Raw genomic sequence first — 21,406 nt, forward strand, 5'->3', positions numbered from 1 at the left:
AGAGGTGGGATCAATCAATCCCACGTTCCCAAACACTGTAAGACAAGTTGGGGTTGCTGCAGCCCTGACTCATCCCCTCCTGAGCCCAGCTCGCTTGAGACTGTGTAGAGCCTGCCCTGTTTGCAGCTCTGGTGCTTCTGTGACTCTCTGGATGCATCTGTCCTGGGAGGAAACATGCAGCTAATGTAATGGTGATTTTCAACCCAGACATGACCTAAGGGATATTTAAAAACCCATGTAGAACCTGGTTTTAACCCTTTCAGCTGTGGATGATGTTTCTATCCTACATCAGGTTGCCCTGAGTAATTTACTAGGACACGATGCTAAATGACTGCATTAAAAGCAAAGAGAGAAGGTGATTTGGGAATACAGCATCCCTTGGCAGACTAAGCCTGTATGTGATCAGATCGGAATCATATCAGTAAATATGAAGCAGAGTTCACCATCTGTTAACACCATCCACAGAGTGTATTTGACCCCTGTGAGCTTGCATAAAGCTGACATAAATGAGCATGGGTGCAAATCTAAGATGAGTGACTTCACGCGGGGCTCTGCAGGTGCTCTGCAAGTCCAGACTGCTACTTCCAGGCACTCAAAGCCAGCAGAACCTCACTTATTAATGATGTAGCCAAACTTGACTTAGACAGCTATAAATGAAATACTTTGGAGATGACTTATCAGTATCTGGGAGTCAGATGTGACTAGAGAAGGTAGGCAGTTTTATCAGGGAAAGAGCAGCTCTCAGTGGTGCGAGCTGTAGGAATAAAAGTCTCCCTGGGGACATTTAAGAAAGTGTGAAAGTCCTGCTGGCTATTTTCATATACGAGGGGGTTTATTTGCTGTCATACATGGGCTAGAGTTTCCACAGCCTCTCCTCAGCTCCTTGCCCTGGACATGTTCCCCGTGACCCCTCCGTAAGGGGTGGGATCCCAAGCTGGTTCCTTTCTCGGCCATCAGGAACCCTGTGCCAGCCCTGTCCCTGGCTGAGCTAGACCTGACAGTCACTGGCTGCAGCAGGACATGACCACAGGGACACGGAGCAGTGCACAGGAGCCTGGAAACGTAGCTCTGCGTCCTGGAGAGGAGCCCCGAATGACTGGTCCTTCCTGGGCTTGCATTGCTCATGGCGATTTCTTCCAGATACGTTAAAAATGACACAGTCTTGTTTCATCTTCCTGCTTGGGTCCGCAGGGGTTGTGGATGTAGTGGTCCAGCTCCCCCAGGGATGATGTGCTGAGCATATTCCTCACGATCATTCTTAAGCTGATACTATGGTGTCCGTGCGGCAGCTCTGAGTGTAGGTCCCTAACCACACAGAGCAATGCACATCTGCCTAGCTGAGTGTATCCATCCCTCACTTTACCTGGGGAGGCATCAGTATCAGCCATCCTTCCCTGGATCAAGCGTTTGCTTTGGAATTGAGGGATTTAAGAAACTTGGTTTGCTGGCTTGATTCTTACCTGTAATAAATCAACAAAATGTAGGTCCTCAATGAACACTAACATCTCCCAGCATTTCCCAGCTGTCCTGTGTGCCTAGTGCCAGCAGTGAGCTGTGAGTGAGGAGTCCAGTTGCACTGTCCATATCTGCACGATGGAGAGAGGGTCTAAGCAGAACCCACGCAGCTGTGTGCAAAGGACGTGTCTGTGGGGGAGACTGGAGGAGGTGACCTCCAGAGGTCCCTTCCAACCACATTTCGATGACTTTATGGCAGACAAAGGCTCCAGGAAACCAAAAAATTGGAACATGATGCCTAAGGATGCGTTTGGGAGGTGGTGGGGAAAAGCAGAGGGTCGGGGACAGGACAGGTCAGGGACATGAGCACAGGAAGAGCAATGGGCATCCTGCAGTCGTGATGTGGGTGATAGGAAAGATGAATGTGGTGGTGAAGACAGACCTCCTAGGAGGACAGCAGGCATGTGTGGATATATGGCATCACTGGAGAGCAAGGCTGGCCTCTTCCTGCAGTGCAGACAGTGAGCAGGGCTGGATTGCCTGGGGAAAAATCACTTCCATCCCTGAAAGGCTGTAGGGCAGAGGAGCCACATGTTGCAGCAGTGACATGCATGGAGCCAATTCTGCCTTGCTCTGGGGTGCATCCAGCCTCAAACAGGCCTTCCTGCCCTTTTGTTTTTTTCTATCAAGAAAAATATCCTTCTTTTCTGTAAATGCCTGTGTCCCTGCAGCTCAGATGCTGGCAAATCTTTCACTGGAAGGTAGCTGGGACCACAGCCAAATGCCTACAATCTGCTTTAGCTCAGGCTGGGGGGTTGGGTTTTTTTGTTTAACAGTTCCTGAATTTCCAGGAGAGGGTAAGCCTGGATCTGGGAAAACCTGCAAGGGATCTATGAGGGCTGATAGTTAAAGTTGGACTTGGGGGGCACAGAAAGAATCTCAGGTTTCTGCTCCTATGTCTGTCATTGGGGCTGTTCCAGGCAATACTGGTTTGTGCTATTGCAAAAACCTGTGGCCTCACCATGTTTCATCTCCAGCGTGCTTTGGTCACAGCTTACAGCAAGTCCAAAAAGAAGTCATTGCAGCATCTACACGTGATCCCCTATGCTTAAATAACCCTACGTAGGAATGGCCTTGTGTTTGAGGGGAGGCCTTCTCCTGACCCATAACACAGCAACACCAACCCGGGAAGTCTACCAGTGATTAGTGTCTTGGCCATTCGCTGTGCACACAGGTCCAGACATAAGCGCTCATCCCACAGCTGCTCCTGCTCCCCAGGGAAGCATCTATCACATGGGAGAGGCTTTCTGGAGCAGATGCAGGTGGCTACGTGGGCATCTCCATGCCTGCGAAGCAGCTGTGAAAGGCTGTATGAATTCCACCAGCTGTGAAGCAGCTGTGTGAGGCACAGAGCTAATAATAGGCCATTAGATGCCCTGTGGGAAGGAAGAGTTTTATTGTCCAGGAAGATGTGCAGAATGTAAAAGGCAAACCCTGCCCAGCTGTCCCCACGGCCAGAGCCCATGTGGCCCAGGGACTAGAGTTCATCCAAGGTGCAGCCCAACAACCCCAACCTGCAGAATCAGGTCCATGAACCACGCTGCCAGGGACGGGGGCCATCTGGCAGCCCCTGGGCTCAGATCCCACAGCCTGCCTTCCCAGAAAATCCCATGGCCCTGGGGACTGCGAGTGTCCAGCCTCCACGACCCCAAGGACACAGGTCTGTCTGGCACTGGCCTGACCTCAGATCTCCCACGGGTGCAGGGATAATTTGTTCAGGCAGGACTTACCCACCAAGGAGTCCCACGTGCTGAGAAGAGAGGACACAACCCGTGCCCAATGTCCCATGCTTCAGGGCTTGGACTGACCTCAACCATGACACTGACTGCAGGGTAGGTGCGTGACAGGTCCGAGTGCAGGACGCAGGGTGCAATATAAATTAAACAACACATTGCATCTGTCCCCCGTTACAAAGAGCTTCCATAGGAAGAAGTAGAGTGCCCGCCAAAGTCACAAAATCCATTAGGACATAGGTGCCCTGGATAGAAAACTAAGCCAGCCTCAGAAAGGCCAGTTTAGCCAGGATTATTGCAGCTGGAAAATGGCTTTAACCCTCCCCCCTTGTGCCCAAACAGCCGCCAGCACTGGGAGCAGCAGACCTCAAGCCAGATCCTGCCAGTACCGGAGTGATACCAGTTGTACAGTGCTAAGGGCAGGACCCCAGGGGTTATGCTGGTTTCTGACAGTCGGCGTGGCTCCCTTCCAGTGCGCAGAGAGACCATCTCCAGCAGCATCTCCCCAGCCCACCTTCCAGCAGAGTTTTTTTTGCAGTGAATTCAGCCTCGTGACCAAGGCTTCTGTGCTTTAAGACCATTTTTGTGTACTTAACATCAGACATTAGTAAAACGGTTCCTAACCCCATAGAAAATAGTATTTACACCCCAGAGAAGCCTCCGCAGCCCATGGCCTGCTCACCCTCCCTCGCACATCCCCATCTCTGCAGCCCACTCAGCCCCTCAGACCAACTCCACTGCTCCACACCAGGCAAGCCTGTTGAAAGAGATGCTCCCAGGGGGAGGAGAGCCATGGCAGAAAGGCCAAACTGCCTCTTAGTCGTCAGGCTCGTCAGCTGGGTGATGCTGAAGATCCTGCGAGCCTTGCCTGACACGCAGCATCAGCTGAGCAGAGCCCCTTTCCCCAGCCAGGCAGCTGTGTGGTCACAGCTGGAAATGTCGCTCCAGATCCCTCCTGTGCAGAAAACCTGGCAGCCCTGGGCATAGGCAGGCAGCTTGGTAACAGGAAGCTCTTGGGTTTCTCTAGGGCAATAAAAGAACAAATCAGAGTTCAGCAGAAATCTCTCTGACCCCAAGTCAGGTGAGAGGTGAGCAAATTCTCCCGCTCCTCTGCTCTGGTACAGCTCTAGAGGAGGCCACAGGATAAGAGCAGTAGTTCTGCCATGGGAGAAACCTGAGCTTGGAGCCCTAGGAAATGTGTCTGGGCTGGATCCATAGAGGAGCAGTGCTGGTGGGTTCAAGAAGTGGGGGCTCTCCATGGCACCCTGGGCTTTCTGAGGCTCCTGATAGCAGCTCCTGGCCACCTCTCCTCCCATGCTGGGGAAGCCTCCTCCGCTTGCAGAGCCAGCCTGCAGTCCTGCCAGCAGTTCCTAGCATTGCTGGCTTGCCCAGTTCTCCATCGTCTGCCGGAGGTGGACCATGAAGTCACTTGCAGGTCGGAGCAGCTCTGGAGGTCCAGGTTGGAGTACACTGGAATTGCAAGGTACTGGGAGCAGGGTTTTCTCTGCCACGTGGCATCCTGTGGGGGCCTCTTCAGTTCAGAGATCCAACAAACTCACCGGAAACACAAGGCAGGATCAGCTGTCTGATCCAAAGGAGCCGTGGGGCATGACAAGCCAAGTCCTACCGCTCCTGGTATTGCTTTTGCATCGGCTACCCCTCCATCTGCAGCTGGAGGCATCCCTCTGTGTGAGGGGGGGTTGCCACGTGTCCTGCATAGTTGTCTGGGGACCCCCAGTTCCCACAGTGACATGATAAAGTCTGGAGAGAGGAGCGGCCTGTCACTAGCCTGCTTGGAAGGCTGCTCCCCCCTTCACATGGGGGGAGGAGACAGTAGGATTGTCGAGGTATCTGGAAAGCCACATTTCCACTGGAGCTCAAATCGAAGAGGTGCTGGGGGCCTCCAGGTCTTGGTCTGGCACCCCTCTCCCTGCTCACCACCCTGCTGCCCCTTTGCCAGGGTTAGTGCTAAGGAACGCCCCATGCGGGTCTGCAGAGCTGGTGATCAGAGATGCCTCCTGGGACCGTTCGTGTTCAGCAGCTGGGACCGCATGACCTGGATGCTGTTCAAGATCTTCTTCTGGTGACCCATCATGGTGATTCCCAGGCTCCGAACGTCCCTGGAGAACAAGGACTCTGTCAGAAACCCTGCGGCTTGGCCCCGTGTCAGGCCCTGGACAGACACCGCTCCTCCTCATGCACACACCCCGCGGAGCTTCCCAGGACCCCTTGCCTGGCTCTTCTCTCCTTGCCTATCAGCACGAGGTTGCTGTGACCTGAGGAGCCATGAGCATCCTCCCAGGAAAGGACGGGCTGTCATTCTCTGGTGTCCCTGTGACAGGGCTCTTGTGACAGCCAGGGGGAAGCAGGAGCAGAGGGGGGAATCACTCCTGACAGGCCAATAGCTGACAAGATCGATGCTCTGAAATTGGATTCAGTTTTACCAAGATGCCCTCAGATAACCTGGTCAGACAGACAGACAGATGGATGAGTCTCCCCCACCCTGAAGTTTCCCTGATGCACCTCAGGGAAATGGATCACTATCAGCTCAGTCCCACAAAAGACCCCCCACATGCAGCCTCAGACCGACACAGACACGCCAGCCCTCTGCCTGCACCTCTCCATCTTCCTTTTCACTGGCTCCTTGTCTACCTGTCCCACCTTGACCAAGGCTTGCACTGTCACGTCCTGAGCCACAGTTCCTATTGCTTGGCAGCACCCTCCAAGCAGAAGAGCTGCGCAGTGTGACCCAGCCACACGCTGCTCTGTTCATGCCCTTTGGGGGAGAAGCCAAGGTTGGAAATGCAGGGAGACAGTGACCTTATAGCTGACCCTGCTTTGAGCAGGAGGTTGGACTAGATGACCTCCTGAGCTCCCTTACAACCCGAATTACCCTATGATGGTGGTGGAGCTGCATCAGATACCCACCACGGAGCACCAGCGATGACCCAGTACCCTCACACCCTTTCTGGTGCGACTTCCATGCCTCCTCTCAAAGGTCAGTGCTGCCTCAGACATCGTCTCAGGTCTCGGCATGAACCTGGGACAGGTCAGGCCCAGTGTCCTCAGGGGTGTCTCTGGCATCCCCCTCTAGAGAAGCCAACCGGCTCTTGCTGTCCAAGGTAGGATGACCATTGCTTGGGGGCTAGGGGGAGAGTACAGGGCAATCCCATCTGTGCTGTTTGCTCTTTGGTACTCACTCGATGTTCATTCGCATGACCATGCCCAGGGAGGAGTACCCTGCCATGGCGAAGTTGTCCCGGTAGTGGCCCAGCCTGATGGAGTCCAGCCAGTCCTCCACCGTGAGACAGCTGGTGAAGTCGAAGACACCCCTGTCGAAAGGCGTCTGGGTGAACCTGGGAGGATGGAGAAAGGGGGTTAGCCCAGGAGCTGGGACAATGCTCCTACATGGCTAGGCTGTGATATCCACCTGGAAAAGCCTGATGAGGGAAGGACAGAGCCCTGCATGGCCTAAGAGGCTGGTAAAGGGAGGCCAACCACTACGTGGGCAGCGCTGCACGCACTTGTTTAAGCCTGTATCATGGGAAGGCCACAGCAAGGACAGGCCAGTGAAATGCAGGCTGTTTCCCACTCTATTACCCACCACAACCAGCCTGTGCTCATGGGCTCTATGCATGCTCGTGGTCACAGGGAAGCCACCTCTAGCTGAGGGGAAGCCAGTCCTGGTGGAGCTGGCCAGAATCACCCTTGGATGGGACCTACGTTGGGTCTGACACACTCTGCCCAGCATTGACTGTGTCTTGGCAGCTGTACATCACAGCTGGCCACGGGGGCCCTTACCGATTCACAGTGGCAGTGCACTTCAGGTTCTCCGGGTTGCGGATGAGCTTGTCCAGGATGCTGACGATCTGGGAGAAGCGAGGCCTCTCGTTGCGGTCCTTCTGCCAGCAGTCCAGCATGAGCTGGTGCAGGGCCGTGGGGCAGCCCATAGGAGCAGGCAGGCGGTAGCCTTCCTCCACGGAGTTAATGACCTGAAAGAAAGCCGTATGTTGCAGGTGAACTGCCCTCCCAGTCTGGGACCACCCCCGACCAGGAGGCACGGGAAAGATCCCTGGTGCCTGAGCTCTCAAGGCCATCAGAAAAGGAGGGGGCTGTACAAAAGATTCATGCTAAATGAGAAGTTTATTGGCAGCAAGTTGCATGTGGTCCCTATATAGAGCTAAAACCATGCTGGATACCACATATACACAGGAAATGGCTGTTATGACAGCAGATTTATTAAGCGTTACAACAGGCTTAAAATATTGCCATTTCCCTCCAGCAGATAAGCCATGAGAGCTTCATTCACATTCAGTCGCTCTGCAACCACGGCTCGTTACCATTCAACGAGGCTGGAAGAAACCCTGTGTGAAGGAACTTGGGGAGGAAGTTGTGCAAGTCTTTGCAGCTATGCCTGGGATGAAGCTCTGTTGTCACCAAAGCCATTTTCCAATATAATAAAAACACTAGGGAGAGAAGGGACACGCAGGATGAAAGAACGGGAAGCAGGCAGATAGGTTAGTAGCCCCTATAGGTAAAAACAGAATCTGGTGGTTCTGTATAGTCAGAAACTTCATTTTATTGTCTCCTGTTGGAAATTTTGCTCCCAGTTTGTAGTCAGGAGTGTAATCTCCATTTTGCTACTGTTTTTATGCTAGTCTTGATTTAAGAGCGTCTCCCCATGACTCTGACAAGCCCAAAGTCTGCTGCTACGTGGGACAAGCCTGGGGCCCTCAGGAGGCTTGTATGGGTGGTGGAAGCGATGGAGCCCCAGCACTGGGTGCAGGAACAACTGGCAGGTTAATGCTATGGGGCTGCAGTGACCCTGAGGAAACCCTCACTCCTGTGGGGAGTGGGAAAGACGTGACACCATGCACAGAGGCTCTCCAGCCAGCAGAAAGGTTTGCAGGGACCGGGGAGTCCCCCAGTGCACACAGACACAGCCAGGAGCCACCGTGCTGCAAAAGGAGAGGCAGATAAGGCTGCGTGGTTCTTGGAGGAGAAATAACCAGGCTACAGTAATGCCTCTCTTGGGGGGAGAGGGAGACAGGCACATCATGCACAGCCCGAGGGGGATGTGAGGAGAGGTAAGGGCTGCCCAGGGGGTCCCTCTTCCCCAGGGACCCCTGCTAAGCTGACTTGGGAGAAGCAGGCTGGCTCTCACGCTGACCCGCGTTCACGTACATCACGGTTGGTCATGTTCCAGTACGGGCGCTCGCCGAAGGCCAGCACCTCCCACATGACGATGCCGTAGCTCCACACATCACTGGCCGATGAGAACTTGCGGTACGTGATGGCTTCCGGGGCCGTCCAGCGAATGGGGATCTTCCCACCCTGAAACAGCAAACGCCCAGGACATCATCCTAAAGGCTTGCAAGGAAGAGAGCACTCGTATACCAGATCAGTGCTGGGGGACCAGGCTGGGCCTCGCTACTTCAGAGCAGGGAGCAGCTTTGGCACCCAGGGTAGATGTTATATCTCACGTCAGATGTCCTCTGCACATGCCAAGCTCTGGTGCCCAAGTCCCATAAATGCATAGAGGGTTGTACATCATGATGCTCCAGGTCTGACCACATCCTTTACACTTCCACACACCAGTCCTTTTCACCTCAAACCTGCCGGGTTGTCCCAGGTACCTGGGGCACCAGCACATGGCTTTCATTTCCCTGGGACACACCTCTGGCTGGAAAACAGGAGCAGCTCCCTTAGCTGCAGCAATGTCAGCAGGGTCCTCTGAGTTCAGCCTGCAACCAGGCCCTGTCTGCACCTCCCATCGCTCGGCTGTGGGAGCAGTGGCTCAGAAAATGCAGGGTTCAGGCCTTCCCCTCATTTTGCAGCCAGGCCAGCTGCGTTAGGTGACCATCTGGGAGGGCATCCCCTGAAAAGGACTGAGGAGGAGACTTGGACAAGATAACCTTAAAACTCTACTCGATTTTGACTCTAGGTTGCATCCATCATGGTATTTCCAGTGGAGCGAGGAAAGAGTTGTGCTATTTTTCAAGGTCTTTGAAATGCTGTGTGCAATTCTAGTCCTCAGTGCTCAGCAGAGAGGAATTCAAAGCAATCAGGAGCATAAGAACGCAAGAACATGAGAGCTGACAGTGGGCGCAGGCAGGGAGCCTGACATTTTTAGTCTGACAAAGTGCGATGGCATGTGCTCCCTGTCTATTAGTTCTTGGGAGGGAAGTGCTGAAGAGGAGAATGTGTTGAATTAAAGGATCATGCTGGCATAAAAACGATCAATAAATGGGCGAAGAATACATTTAAGCTGGAAGTGCGGTTGCCAGCTATCTGAGGAGGAAAGTTGTGGTGCATGAAATGTGTGGTGGGTTTCCTACAGCAGCTGGGGCAGGCATGGTGGGGCTGAGAACCCCTTTTAGGTGTCCCTCTCTTGGACAAATTAAAGGATCTGAAATGTCAGGCTGTTTCTTGAGATGCCAAGGGGGACAGCTGAATGCAGGGACACTCATGGGACACAGCCTGGCTCACACCTCCACTGAGCTGGAGCCTGAAGGGAAAGCCACGTTCTCAAGGCTGGACCTCTGTGCACTCACTCCTCAGAGCTACAACTGGTTTTGGTCATGCTCAGCAGTGCCCTGAGCTGCCTCAAACTAACCTGAAGCTCTTTCTGCTTCTCCAGTCCTGGTTGTCCCAAAAAAGGGGCTGCTCAGAGTTTGCTGCTCAGGAGCTGCAGCTCCTCCGCTGGTCCGTATCAAGCTCAAATGTAGTGGAGAGAGCTTTTTCCTCCATTTGCCCAACCAGAGCTGAGCCCCAGGGGCACACTAATTCCTTTCATGGACAGACAAAAGCAGAAACAGCACGTTCTCTCAATGTATTTTATTTCCCCTCTGATGACCTCTGGTAGAGGAGCACATAAAGCTCCAGAGCTGTCAGGTTACCCAGAGGATCTCAAAATAGAATCACAGACAAAAGTATCCTACGTTAAAACAAAATTATCTAGGTTGCAAAGCCAAGTGCTTGCGAGTTAAAGAACATCAGAATCTTTAATTCTAATCCTTTCTGCACTCCTGAATGAGGCAGGGTCACATGGAAAAAGAAGTATGTGACCATATTACTAAAGACTGCACCATAACACACACCAGCTGACCTATGACTCTAGGACAGACTGAAGGAAAGGATGGAGCTATACAGTCTAAGGAAGGACCCAGAAGGGTACATGGGAGCATCCCTGCGTAGCAGGCCATGCATACAGAGTTGAGGCAGCAAGTGCTACTGCAAAGACCTGCACAGCCAAGCAGCAGGAGCTAAATTAGCATTGGGCTAAGTACAGAGGAAGAGACATCTATTATTCCACCTTGATAATGGAAAGGGACCAGGATCTAAAGCATGCACCATAGAAGCAGCTGGCTGGGGAGGTTTGATCAGCTGCCTGCTCTCTGTTCACCGCACACCTCGCTCCTGGGATGGCTCTGTACGAAGGAGGCTTTTCTCATGCGATGCATTAAGGGTTAGATGTGCTTTGGGTTCATGCCCCTGGCCCAGGAAGCAAATCTGAGGGGGCTATCTCCATTTCTACCCTGCTTATCTTGACTTAAGAGCATCTAACTTTTCCCCCTGATGGTAGCCCAGAGCAAGGACCGCCTGTACAGATCAGGAAAAGTGCAACGCCGGGATCCACGCACCTCCCCAGCCCAGAACGCACCGTGGTGGTGTACGCGGCTTCGGGATCATCCTCCAGGATACGCGAGAGGCCGAAGTCAGACACTTTGCAGACCAGGTTGCTGTTCACCAGGATGTTGCGGGCAGCAAGGTCCCGGTGCACGTAGCCCAGGTCGGAAAGATATCGCATGCCTGCACCGATGCCCCGCAACATGCCCACCAGCTGGATGATGGTGAACTGCCCATCGTGTTTCTGGAGAGGAAACAACCCAGAGTTCATTCATGGTGTTTTCCAGCATTCCTATTGAGGCTATCCTCATTAAACTACCCCCTCTAAGCTTTCATCTTTGAATTAGTACTTCCCTTCCATGCTCCCATAGTTTCAGTATGTCTCAGTGCAGTTTGCCCTCAGCCCCAGGCAGGAGGAACTGCACCGTCCACCCTCCCAGCGCCTCTGACATGCGGCTCTGACAGCTGCATCTGCCTCCTGCAGCGTTGCTCCTCCCGGGAGCCAACGTCTTCTGGAAAGGTGAGAGCCCAGAGCCCGCAGCTCTCGCGCAGAGGTCACAGTGGTCATGAGGCTGAGGAGCGTGAATCAGCCTCTTCTTCAGTGCCTCGGCCCGGAGGAATGTGCAATGAATAAAGATAGGAAAGAGCTCCTTACCCTGAGAAAGGTGTCTAGCGAGCCGTTCTCCATGTATTCAGTAACAATCATTACCAATTTGCCTGCAGAAGACAAGGGAGGTCAAGTTAACAGAGAAGTCACCTTCCTCTGGGAAGCCCAGTGCCAGGCTTTTACTGGGGGCAAAATAAATGCAGGCCCATGGATTCCCTGCGACCCCACGGAGTCTCACCCCAGCACCGTGCAGGAGCTGCACAACAGTGCGGATGTGGCAATAACCCAGACACTTACCCCTCCCTTCAGGTGCTATTGATGTGGCTAGGTCAGCTTCGTTATCCCACTGAAATTTGCATGCCATTAGCATAATGCTTTGCATCCCAATGTGCCTTTTCTGAGCGAAGACTTCAAATTATGATTCAATACAGGCAGCCTTTAAAACAAACACTAATGGATAGGACTTCTCCTAATCCAATAACCCTGATCTGGGGCAGCAGGGCGCATTGCGGAGCAACGCGGGCAACTGCCGCATGCAAAGTTTGTCCTGTAACAAAAGATGACGGGGACAGTCTTGTCTCATCTCCTTCAGAGGAAGGGTTAACCCCCCAGCCCCGACCGCCGTGGTGCTGCCAGGGCTTTGGGCTGCAGCCAGGAATAAGCAGTTCATTTCTCTAATGGAGTCCGAAGGGGAAGGAGGGAGGCAGCAGGGCTGCTGGTGACAACCTGTCTCCCTCTGAAGATGTTAATGGGGGATGTCAATGAGGAGAGAAAGCTGCCCAGCAAGAAACACGTGCCCAAGCCCAAAACTTTCAGCTGGGACCTCGCTTCAGACCAAAAGCAAGCTGCCCATTTAGATACAGCCCTTGGGAATCAGCAGGCAAAGAGACAGTCGGGGTGGGGGGTGTCAAACAGGGCTCCCGTTCCCCTGCAAACAGCCAAACTGCTCCCAGACTCCCTGGTACCACCGCATGGGGAGGTGGCTTCAGTCCCCAAAGGGAGCTCTTGCAGTCATGTTTTTTATTTGGGAAAAAGGTGACATTCCCCCCAGAAGTCCCTGGGCACAGGACTTCCCTTTGCTGCCCTGGACCTCCCTGCAGTATCAGCACACAGTGAAATGTGCTCCAGATGCAGAGGATCCCAGGCCAAAGGCACTTTTGGCAATGAGGCACCCAGGGCACCCAAGGGCTGGATCTCCAAGTACACCCGAAGCGAGGTCTCCGAGGATGCCCGCGGGGAGATACCTCTGCCCCCCTGGGCAGTCCCATCCCCGCCTGCCACGTACTCCTGGTCACCACCCCCTCCAGGTGGATGACATTGGGGTGGTCAAACTGTGCCATGATGCTAGCTTCGCTCAGGAAGTCCCTCCTCTGCTTCTCCGTGTAGCCTGCTTTCAGAGCCTTGATGGCCACGGGAATCTCCCTCTTCCCCGGCAGTTTCAGGCGGCCGTAGCACACCTCTCCAGACTCTCCTGCAAAGCAAGGAAAGGTGAGGGCGTGGGGTGCTCCTCAGCTCCCTGCACTGTCCCACAAGCACCCCAGATTAACCGGTCTCCTGGCATGCTTGCAGCATGCTGCAGCCTGTCAGGACTCCTCCGCTTTTTCCAGCGCAATGTCTGAGTCACTGTGCGGACAGCATTGCACATCTCTGGCTTAGTGGCACCTCTGGGAACTGGGCAGAAATACCAGAAAACACCTCTCTACCTTTTATCCGAGGCTATGGGCCAAGAGTAGTGATTACAGTGGGACTGGCACTTGCTTTACCTCTTTCAGTGAATAAATCTGGGGTCTGTTACAGCAGTGGGCATGTCTCAGCTGGGCTTCCTAATGCTGCTCTGTTTGACTTGCTGTACTGTCCCTCGGCACAGGGGAACAAGCCTCAATACGCCCATGGGACATCGCTAGTGAAGCTGTAGCTCTGGCTCTGCCCTGGGCTTTCTTGCAAGCCCCTTTTCCTAGGGAAATACCCTTTTTCCTGAAAATTTACCATTTTGCTTGTGATTTTGCTTGCATCTTGTCACCCCAGACGCTCGCTCCGAGGTTTGAAAGCGGAGCGGCTGCGTTCGTGCACCCACGCAGGACAGGCTGAGCCATCTGCGGATGTCACCCTCAGCCGTCAGTGCCACGGCGGCTGAACACCTCCTGTTTGCACCAGGCTGGCTCAGAGGAGCTTATTTCATGCACTAAAAAACCTACCCGTTGAGTCTGAACTCAGAAGAATAAGGAGCCAGTGAAGCCCTGAACGAGCACTGTAATAGCATCATGAAGCCTGCTGTGGCCCCAGCAGGCCACGGAAATGGTGGTGCCTCAGACACTGAATCCCCTAAGCACCCGCGATGCAAACAGCTAGTCCAGGGCCAGGGACTCACCAGACCCGATGACCTTCTCGATCTTGATTCGGGAAGCCTCAATTTCGCGGGTGAACTCATGCACGGCTTGGCAGGGGTCCTCGTACGTGTGGGGGTCGACGTAGAACTTCGACTCGGGGAACTTCACTGTTAGATTTCAAAGGGGAGAGAAGAGAAGCTTTTCCAAGTAGCCCTGCCACAACGTAGGCATCCAGGAGCCAAAAGCAAGGATGGGCAGGACTCCTTGGGGTGACAAGCTGAGGAGACACAGGAGTTCCCCCACCATGGGCAGGAGCAAGGAGGGTCCTACCTTGCCCATTCTGATAGTGCATCTTCTCCTCATCCGAGTCCTGGAAAGCCTTGCTGTACCCACAGTGCCTGCCATGGAGACAGAAGGTCAGAAGGGATGCTCCTGTTCTTTGGTCCCACAAACAGCCCAAAGGCAGAGGAGAACAAGGTGGGTGCCAGGGCTGCAGGCAGCATGGGAGGAGCTGGACACTGACAGGACAAAGCTACACTTGGTCTTGTCTGCTGCATCACTGCATTTTTGCTTGACTGACGCTTTGGCCTGGAGCAGGACACTTTGCATGTGCCCTCCAAGGCTCAGCAGTGCTAGGACCAGACTGCTGAAGCCCTTTTTTCTCCTCAGGATGTTGCTTCACGTGCCTGGCTCCACCATGCTAAGACATGGCAGCACACAGTCCCTCTTGGATCTTCTTGTTGGACAGGAGTGCTTTCTGCTCCTGACCTACCCCCAGCACAGCCAGCAAGCTCTCATCCATTGGTATTCAGCCCATCAGCATGAGGGAAAAGCCTGGAGGCTGGCTGTGCCTCGGGAAAAGTGGAGATGGTGTCTCTAAATGAACTTTCTTGGTTGCTTATTGCCTTCCAACATGACCACTCTGGCCTGAGCTGACAGGATAGAGGTTGTGCCCGAGCCCTCTCATCCCACCTCGGGACGAGCTGCACTGACCTCTAGAAAGCACCTACCTCTTCTTGCAGATCAGGACCACCAGCAACGTGACGAGGCCAGTGATGAGGGTCAGGCAGATCCAGACTATGGTCATTGTGTCATACCGGAGGGACACTGGAAGAGACGGAGCAAAAAGGAGGTGAGCTGGAGTGGGGGTGCAAGGAGTGCTCTGCTGAGAGCAGAAACTCACCTGCTCCATGGCAGGACACCACCCTCAATAATAAGAGCACCATTTCTCCCCTCCAGTCCCAGTTTTGGGGCTCTCCTGGTATACAGGGACCACTTACATACTTGTTCCCTCTGCTTGACAGGTTACAAAGATGCTTTTATACCACAAAATACTCAGCAAGGGCATGACCACAGGAGTCCACACTCATTTACAGGGGTCTAAATCAGGGATACTGGTGTCAGAGCCAAGCCTGGAAGGAGAGCACTTTAGGAAACAGGAGGAGAGAGCCAGATTTTGTAGCTGTGATGGAGAGCAAGATGTCCTGAGTTCGCTGCAGCATTATCCCAGAGGCCAGCAATATGCAGCCCAGCCCCATGAGTTATGGGATAACTAGGAGTTATGCTTTCAGAGGTGGCTACTTCCCCACTACGCTATGGGGCCTGAGACTGCCCTAGTGAGAGCTCATCCATCCTGCTAACGAGGGAAAAGCAGGATCATAGACATGCAGACTGCAAGGGAACAGAGGCAGTCCTCAATGCTTCCTCCTGTCCTTTTCAAATATACGAGCACATCTCATGAGCGTCACCCCAAGCAAGCCCTGCAGATAGGGACCAGGAGCTGTGCCTCCAGCCCTGTCTCTCCAGACAGCAGAGGCACAATTGCCATGGACAACAGTCACCATACCCCAAGCTCCCCCACATCCCCTGGTCCATAATTCCCACATTTCTTAATCGCATGCACTCACCTGGCTTCCCTGTCTCCACCTCCACCGTCTGGCTGAACCTCCCGCAGCCGGCAGAGGTGCGGGCCCGAACCTGGAAGACGTAGCGGGTTGCGGGCTTGAGCCCGGAGACGGTGGCAGTGGTGCCTTTGGATTTCAGAGTTGAATAACTCTGCATTTCCTTGTCCTGCGGAAAAGCAATACCAAAAACCTTGCTGAGGCAGCACAGCAACCAGGAAAAAAAACAAATACTCCCCAAATTGTGTAAGCCTGGCTGATAGCAGCAGCGGCACCAGCAAGATTTAAAACCAAGCCGTGTCCCTGTCTTAACCCACCGTGCGGGGACCAGGTTGCGGCAGCAAATTCAGCATTACCTTCTCGTAGTACTTGATCTCGTACTCCAGGATGATGCCGTTGGGCTGGTCTGGCTCTTGCCACAGCAAGGTGACACTGTTCTGGCCCGTGCTCTCCTGGCGAACTGCCACCACCTGCGACGGGGCTGGGAACGAAGGCAGCAGGGTGTTAGGCGGCTGCTGGGTGCAAGCCCTGCCTGGGCTGTGGGGCAGCAGGACACGGCAGCAACAAGGGGTAGAACCAGGGCCCTGTGCAGGCCCCATGGAAACAGTTTAAATCATGTTTCTGCTTTGGTTAAAGCCACGTGGAGATGAGTGCTCTGAAGGATGGGAGAAAGGACTAGCGTGTGGGCTTGTTTGCTCCAGCTGCCTCTTTTCCTGCTGGCACCGGGGAAAATAAGATCTCCCTGGAAAAACCTCTGTGAGGCCAGAGAGCGTGGTCAGGGTGCTGCGATGGCCAGGCATAGCCTTTGAGTCCAGTTCATGAAAAGAGGTCAGACACCTCTTTATGACCCTAATGATAGGGCAGCAGAGAGGAGTGCACCGGCACCGCGCACCCAGCCCAGACACCCAGGATTATCTCTAGCCCTCAGGGGCTCATTCAGATAGGGCAGCACAGACGGCCCAAAAGGTGGTGGTTATAGCTTGGTTTGCCCTTGGGCTGGCTTCTCTGAGGAGCCAAAATCACTGCCATGCAGAGCAGGACAGAGGGAATCCACTAGATCCTGCATGCGTGCTCTCCTCAGGAAGCCCCAGGGCCTCTCCCCTGCACCCATTCCTGCCCCGCTCTGCCTCGGGCGGCTGCGGAGACGAGAGCTGGGGCTTTGCACAGGCACAGCAGCTAAACTTCAATTACTACTGAATTCCCAACCCTGCTGGTTTCTCTGCACCTGCTTGATGGCCACTTTCTAGCGGAGAAGCTGAAATGGGGATGCTCAGCACCTCTTTCCGGAGCCAGCCACCAAATGCCTCCCGAGAGCATCCCTCTCCAAGGCATCAGGATGATGCCGCTCATCGGTGCTTGGAACGAGGCATTTCCATGAGGGATGAGGAAGTGCTACAAGCAGGCGTTAGTAACAGAAGTGCCTCATTCACCAGCCAGCTGTGAGCTGACCAGGAGAAGCTCCTTGGATTTCTCCTGGGCAGGTCCCTGGTGGCATTGCCATGATGAGCAGAAGGGGCTCAGCATCACAGGAAGCTCCTGAGGGCTCATTTCCAACTGGGAGGATGAACAAGAACAGTCAGTCCCTGCCCCATGCCCTGTCCCTGCTCCCAGGAGAGAGGCTTAGCTGGACCCTGCCCTGAGGGGACGCCTAGGTGGCCCCGGAGCAAGGTCTGGGCTTGGCTGAGCTAGGAGACTGCTCAGAAGTATTTCCTGGGGAAAGCGCATTTCGCAGCAGGGGATTTGCAAAAAGGAGACATGCTTAAGAGACTTTCCCCAGCAAATGTCACTGTCACCTGCCAGGGGTTGGTAGTGGTGTGAGCTAAGAGCAGCGCACTACACGGCGCGTGAACTTCTGCTTGGCCCTTTGGGAAGGGACGAGAAGGCTGGAGGAGCAATCCGAAAGATTCATGCTCCACTTAGTGTTCCTGTCAATAAACAAGTGTTCTCCATGCCCCCTGTCTCCTTCGGAAAAGGAGCCTCCACCAGTGGCTGCAGGCTGAAATGAAGGGAGATGAGAAAGGATACCATGAACCGGAGAAAAATAACAGTTGCCTTGGGCAGTAGCCCTGAAGGCATCCATCCCGGCTGCCTGAACACATCTCCAGCAGCAGAGGGAACAGGGGTCACTCCTTATGTCTCCTGGGGCTTTCAGGGTCACCGTTAAACCATCCCTTGGCTCCCAAGGGCAGCCCTGCTGCTGACTCCCGCTCCCAGTGCAGGGCCTGGCTCTGACAGGTACCAATTAGGGGATGGCCAAGCCTCGTCCTGGAGCAACATCAGCATCCACCCGCCCAGGGAAACCCTCAGGAACGGTGTCTGCTCCTCCTACCTGCCTGGTTTGTCGTGATGTTGGCAACCGCAACTCTTCTGGACTCCAGGCTGAGGTCGGACACCCCGTTGACGGCCTCCACCCAGAAGGAGTAGTTGGTGTGGGCCAGGAGGTTGGTCACCGTGAGCGCTCCCTGCGCCAAGCTCATCTGCTGGGGAACGAAGCGGATCCCGCTGCCGCACGTCTCGCACCGGCCGGCGTCCCCCGTGCAGCGCCTGCAGATCACGTTGTACAGGATGTCAGCGCGTCCCCCCTTGTCCAGGGGCGGGCCCCACTCCAGTGTCACCGAGGTGCCATTCACACTGGAGATCAGGTTCACAGGAGCAGAGGGGGGCCCTGGAAAAGAAGCAGAGGTTCAGGCAGGGCGGGAGACGCTGCAGCGCGTTGGGACTGGCGAAGCAGGGCCCGGGGGGGAACAGGGCCAGCGGAGGGGCATCTTGGGCAGCTCGTGCTGCGGGAGGTCCGCAACCGATAGCCCTGCACGTACAAACAGCGCTTCGGTGAAGATAAAGCTGCCCGGAGAGGGAAGTGCTGCAAACAGAGGACCCCAGAGACACAGAGGTCTAGGGGTGACGTGCTATGTCAGACCAGACTCGGAGGAAAGATGCGTTGGATCAGGATACCAAGCGCCAGGCAGGGAGGAGCTGATATTTGTCCTGGGGGAAGCAGGAAGCAAGGGGAATGCAGGAAGCTTTGGAGGGAACAGCCAAGGTGTGGAGAGGCAGGAGGAGGGAGAGCAGGACCAACTAATCTAAAGGGAAAGGGAAACGTTTCCTGGGGAGATAAACACTTTGGGGTGGATATTTTGGAGCCCTAGAGAAATACAAGTCTGATGTTGCTGAACTGCCTTTCAACCTGGCTGCAAATAGCAGCCCTGCACCTCTCTGCCCTCCTGGACCAGCTCCAGAGAGGACAACTCCTTCTGGGATGCTTTTATCCCCCTTCGCAGCATCGGTCCCCTCAAAGCAGCCTCTTTCAGGCAAGTGGGGTGAAACCCCGTGCCAAGCCCCAGGCCTGATCTCCACCCACAGCTTAAAAACAGCCAGGAGCAGCGTGCACGGCAGCTGGCCCACATGCAGGAGCACTTGCCGGGGAAGGAGCAGAGCAGGGGGGAACAGGGCCCAAGGTGTCCTCAGGAGCAGGCACCGCACACACGTCCAGCCCCGAGGCAACGCGGGTGGGTGGGTGGGTGGGCAGCGGGGGTACTTACGCGTGCAGGCGGCCGAGGGGGGGTCCTGCACTGCCCGGTAGAAGCTGCCGTCGCAGCGGCACACGCGGGCCGCCCGGCTCTCCGAGTGGCTGTGCGAGGGGCACTTCGCACACAGCTGATCCCCGGGGGCCGATTTGTAAAATCCCAGCTCACAGGCTGCAGAGAAGGGAATGGGCAGAGGTCAGAGGCACACGCCTGGAAGAGGAGCACCCCACGGCTTAGTAAACCCCCCCAGCACAGAGATGAACCCCAGTTTCTGCTCTTTACCCCATGCTGGTGTGCTGGAAACCCTCTATCCTGAGCAGCAAGGCTGACCAGCATCCCACCTTCACCCTGACACCTGGGTGAGCCCACCTCCCTTTCCAGCTGGAAGCCAGGCTCTGCAAAAACTGCTTTTATAGCTCTCTCCCCCAGCTGAGTACCCAGCTGCCTGCAAAAATTGAGGTGTTCTCCTTGCACCTGTGCCTGGTCATCGTTTTGCCCCGGGTCTTGCAGCCTGCATGGGGATCTCCTTGCTGCAGCCGCTGCGCAGCCCCAGAGAGGGAGCACGGTGGAGAGCAAACCTGGGAATCACGTTGTTACCCCTCCTAACCACCCTCACTCATAGGACAGACTCTTTCTCACACAAACAGACAACTGGTATGTCGTTAGGAAAACTGATTTGCTCAGGGATGACATGTGGCACGGCGGGTACCTGTCTGGGGTGGGGGGATCTGTCCTCTCTCATGGGTCTTGGTTGCAAGTAAGAGCAAACAAACTGGAGCTGTCTGGGTCCCCGTATCCATCACACTTCCAGGACCAGTTCCAGTGTTTCAAGCACTGTTCCTGGCTCTGGCTCATTTCTCTTTTTCTCTACTGAGGTAGTAATACCGTCATTTTCCTGCTTTTACCCCCAGTGGCCAGCGCTGCCCACAGCCTCAGTTTTTGCTTCCAAGCATGTAGCAGTGTTTTGTCCATGATCCAGCTTCCCCGGTGGTCTGAGTCCCTCCATGGTGTCCGCTTGTTCTGCTTCGAGGTGCTGATTTGTTTTCTTATTAATAACACTCCCTTCCTCGCTGTGGATCTCCCTAGACTGATTGCTGCCTAAGTATTTCACGTATCGCACGCTGAATGATGGCACAACAGCCTCTTTATAACCAAGCTGCTTCCCGCAACGGCAGCTGCAGGCAGCGCTCCAGCCGTCCTGCCTACTGGTCCCCCTTCCAACTCTGTCCCCAATTTCTGTGGCATTTTCGCACTGAACACCACTTTAAAGGCAGGGCACCGATTCCAGCAGGATGCACGTACTGCATGGAAAAAGCATGGAAAAAGCAACGGGCAGCAGCTCCGGAGCCTGTTCTTAAATCTCTGCTCCTCCAAAAGGCCCTGCAGTCCTGATTTTCAAGCCGTTCACAGTCCCGACCTGTCAAGCTGGACAGTACGCAAGCCAGGATTTGTCTTCTTCAGCTCAAAACCACAGTGTGAACCGCCTTGGCCCTGCAAACCACCATCACCTCTGCCACTGCAGGGACTAGGGATTTTAGCTCAAGAGCCACTGGAGCTGATCCCCCCAAGGGTATTTAATTAAGGGCAGAGAAATCAGTGCTACGCCAGACGTGGCTCCCGTTTATCTGCTTGAGAGAGACAGGCTGGCAGGAAGGGTGGGAGCACGGAGCACAGCAGATTTTCACCGAGCAGTTGTAATCATTTAGCATTTAATGTTGTAAAGAAACGTTAATTACCTGTAGCAATGATTCACAATTATTTCAGATGCAGTCAAGGGGAAAATTATGCTAAATGATGAATTACGGGTGAATCTGTGCACCAGGGCAGAGCTGCTCGGAGCCGTCTCCCAGCACCAGCACGGCACAAGCGTGCAAGGAGGCCTGGAGAATAGCTGGGTCAAAGCAGGGCTGGGGCCAGGGCAGTGCCTGGTACTTCAGGTACTTCCACCTGACAGAAATGCCCTCGCAGGAGCCGTGCAGAAGAGAAGGATTTCTTTTTTATTTTAGGCAGTTAACACCCCTGCCCTGTGCCTGAGGAGCTCAGGCAAACAGTTGTGTCCTGTCTCCATGCAGACCAGGAATGACCAGCAACCACAAGTCCTACAACGCACCTCCTCCTCCTTTTCCGATGCCAATCTTCTTGCAAAACCCAGTGTATTGGGCATAAACGG

General features: G+C 54.5%; 1 protein-coding gene across 1 annotated transcript in view; it reads right to left on the reverse strand.

Moving 5' to 3' along the window:
* Nucleotides 1–3,813: 3,813 nt before the first annotated feature.
* EPHA8 (EPH receptor A8) overlaps nucleotides 3,814–21,406 on the reverse strand; it is a 48,898-nt gene continuing 31,305 nt past the window's right edge. The window contains exons 4-17 of the mRNA XM_026109050.2: nucleotides 19,252–19,407; nucleotides 18,042–18,377; nucleotides 16,069–16,193; nucleotides 15,719–15,881; nucleotides 14,822–14,918; nucleotides 14,142–14,209; nucleotides 13,853–13,978; nucleotides 12,770–12,955; nucleotides 11,533–11,594; nucleotides 10,912–11,121; nucleotides 8,433–8,582; nucleotides 7,050–7,240; nucleotides 6,449–6,604; nucleotides 3,814–5,368 (exon numbers count right to left, since the gene is read on the reverse strand). Of these exons, the coding sequence (XP_025964835.2) occupies nucleotides 5,254–5,368; nucleotides 6,449–6,604; nucleotides 7,050–7,240; nucleotides 8,433–8,582; nucleotides 10,912–11,121; nucleotides 11,533–11,594; nucleotides 12,770–12,955; nucleotides 13,853–13,978; nucleotides 14,142–14,209; nucleotides 14,822–14,918; nucleotides 15,719–15,881; nucleotides 16,069–16,193; nucleotides 18,042–18,377; nucleotides 19,252–19,407 (2,141 nt within the window). The 3' untranslated portion in view covers nucleotides 3,814–5,253. The remainder of the gene's footprint in view (nucleotides 5,369–6,448; nucleotides 6,605–7,049; nucleotides 7,241–8,432; nucleotides 8,583–10,911; nucleotides 11,122–11,532; nucleotides 11,595–12,769; nucleotides 12,956–13,852; nucleotides 13,979–14,141; nucleotides 14,210–14,821; nucleotides 14,919–15,718; nucleotides 15,882–16,068; nucleotides 16,194–18,041; nucleotides 18,378–19,251; nucleotides 19,408–21,406) is intronic.

This window comes from Dromaius novaehollandiae, chromosome 24 (genome assembly GCF_036370855.1).
Source record: "Dromaius novaehollandiae isolate bDroNov1 chromosome 24, bDroNov1.hap1, whole genome shotgun sequence".
NCBI classification, from domain to species: domain Eukaryota; kingdom Metazoa; phylum Chordata; class Aves; order Casuariiformes; family Dromaiidae; genus Dromaius; species Dromaius novaehollandiae.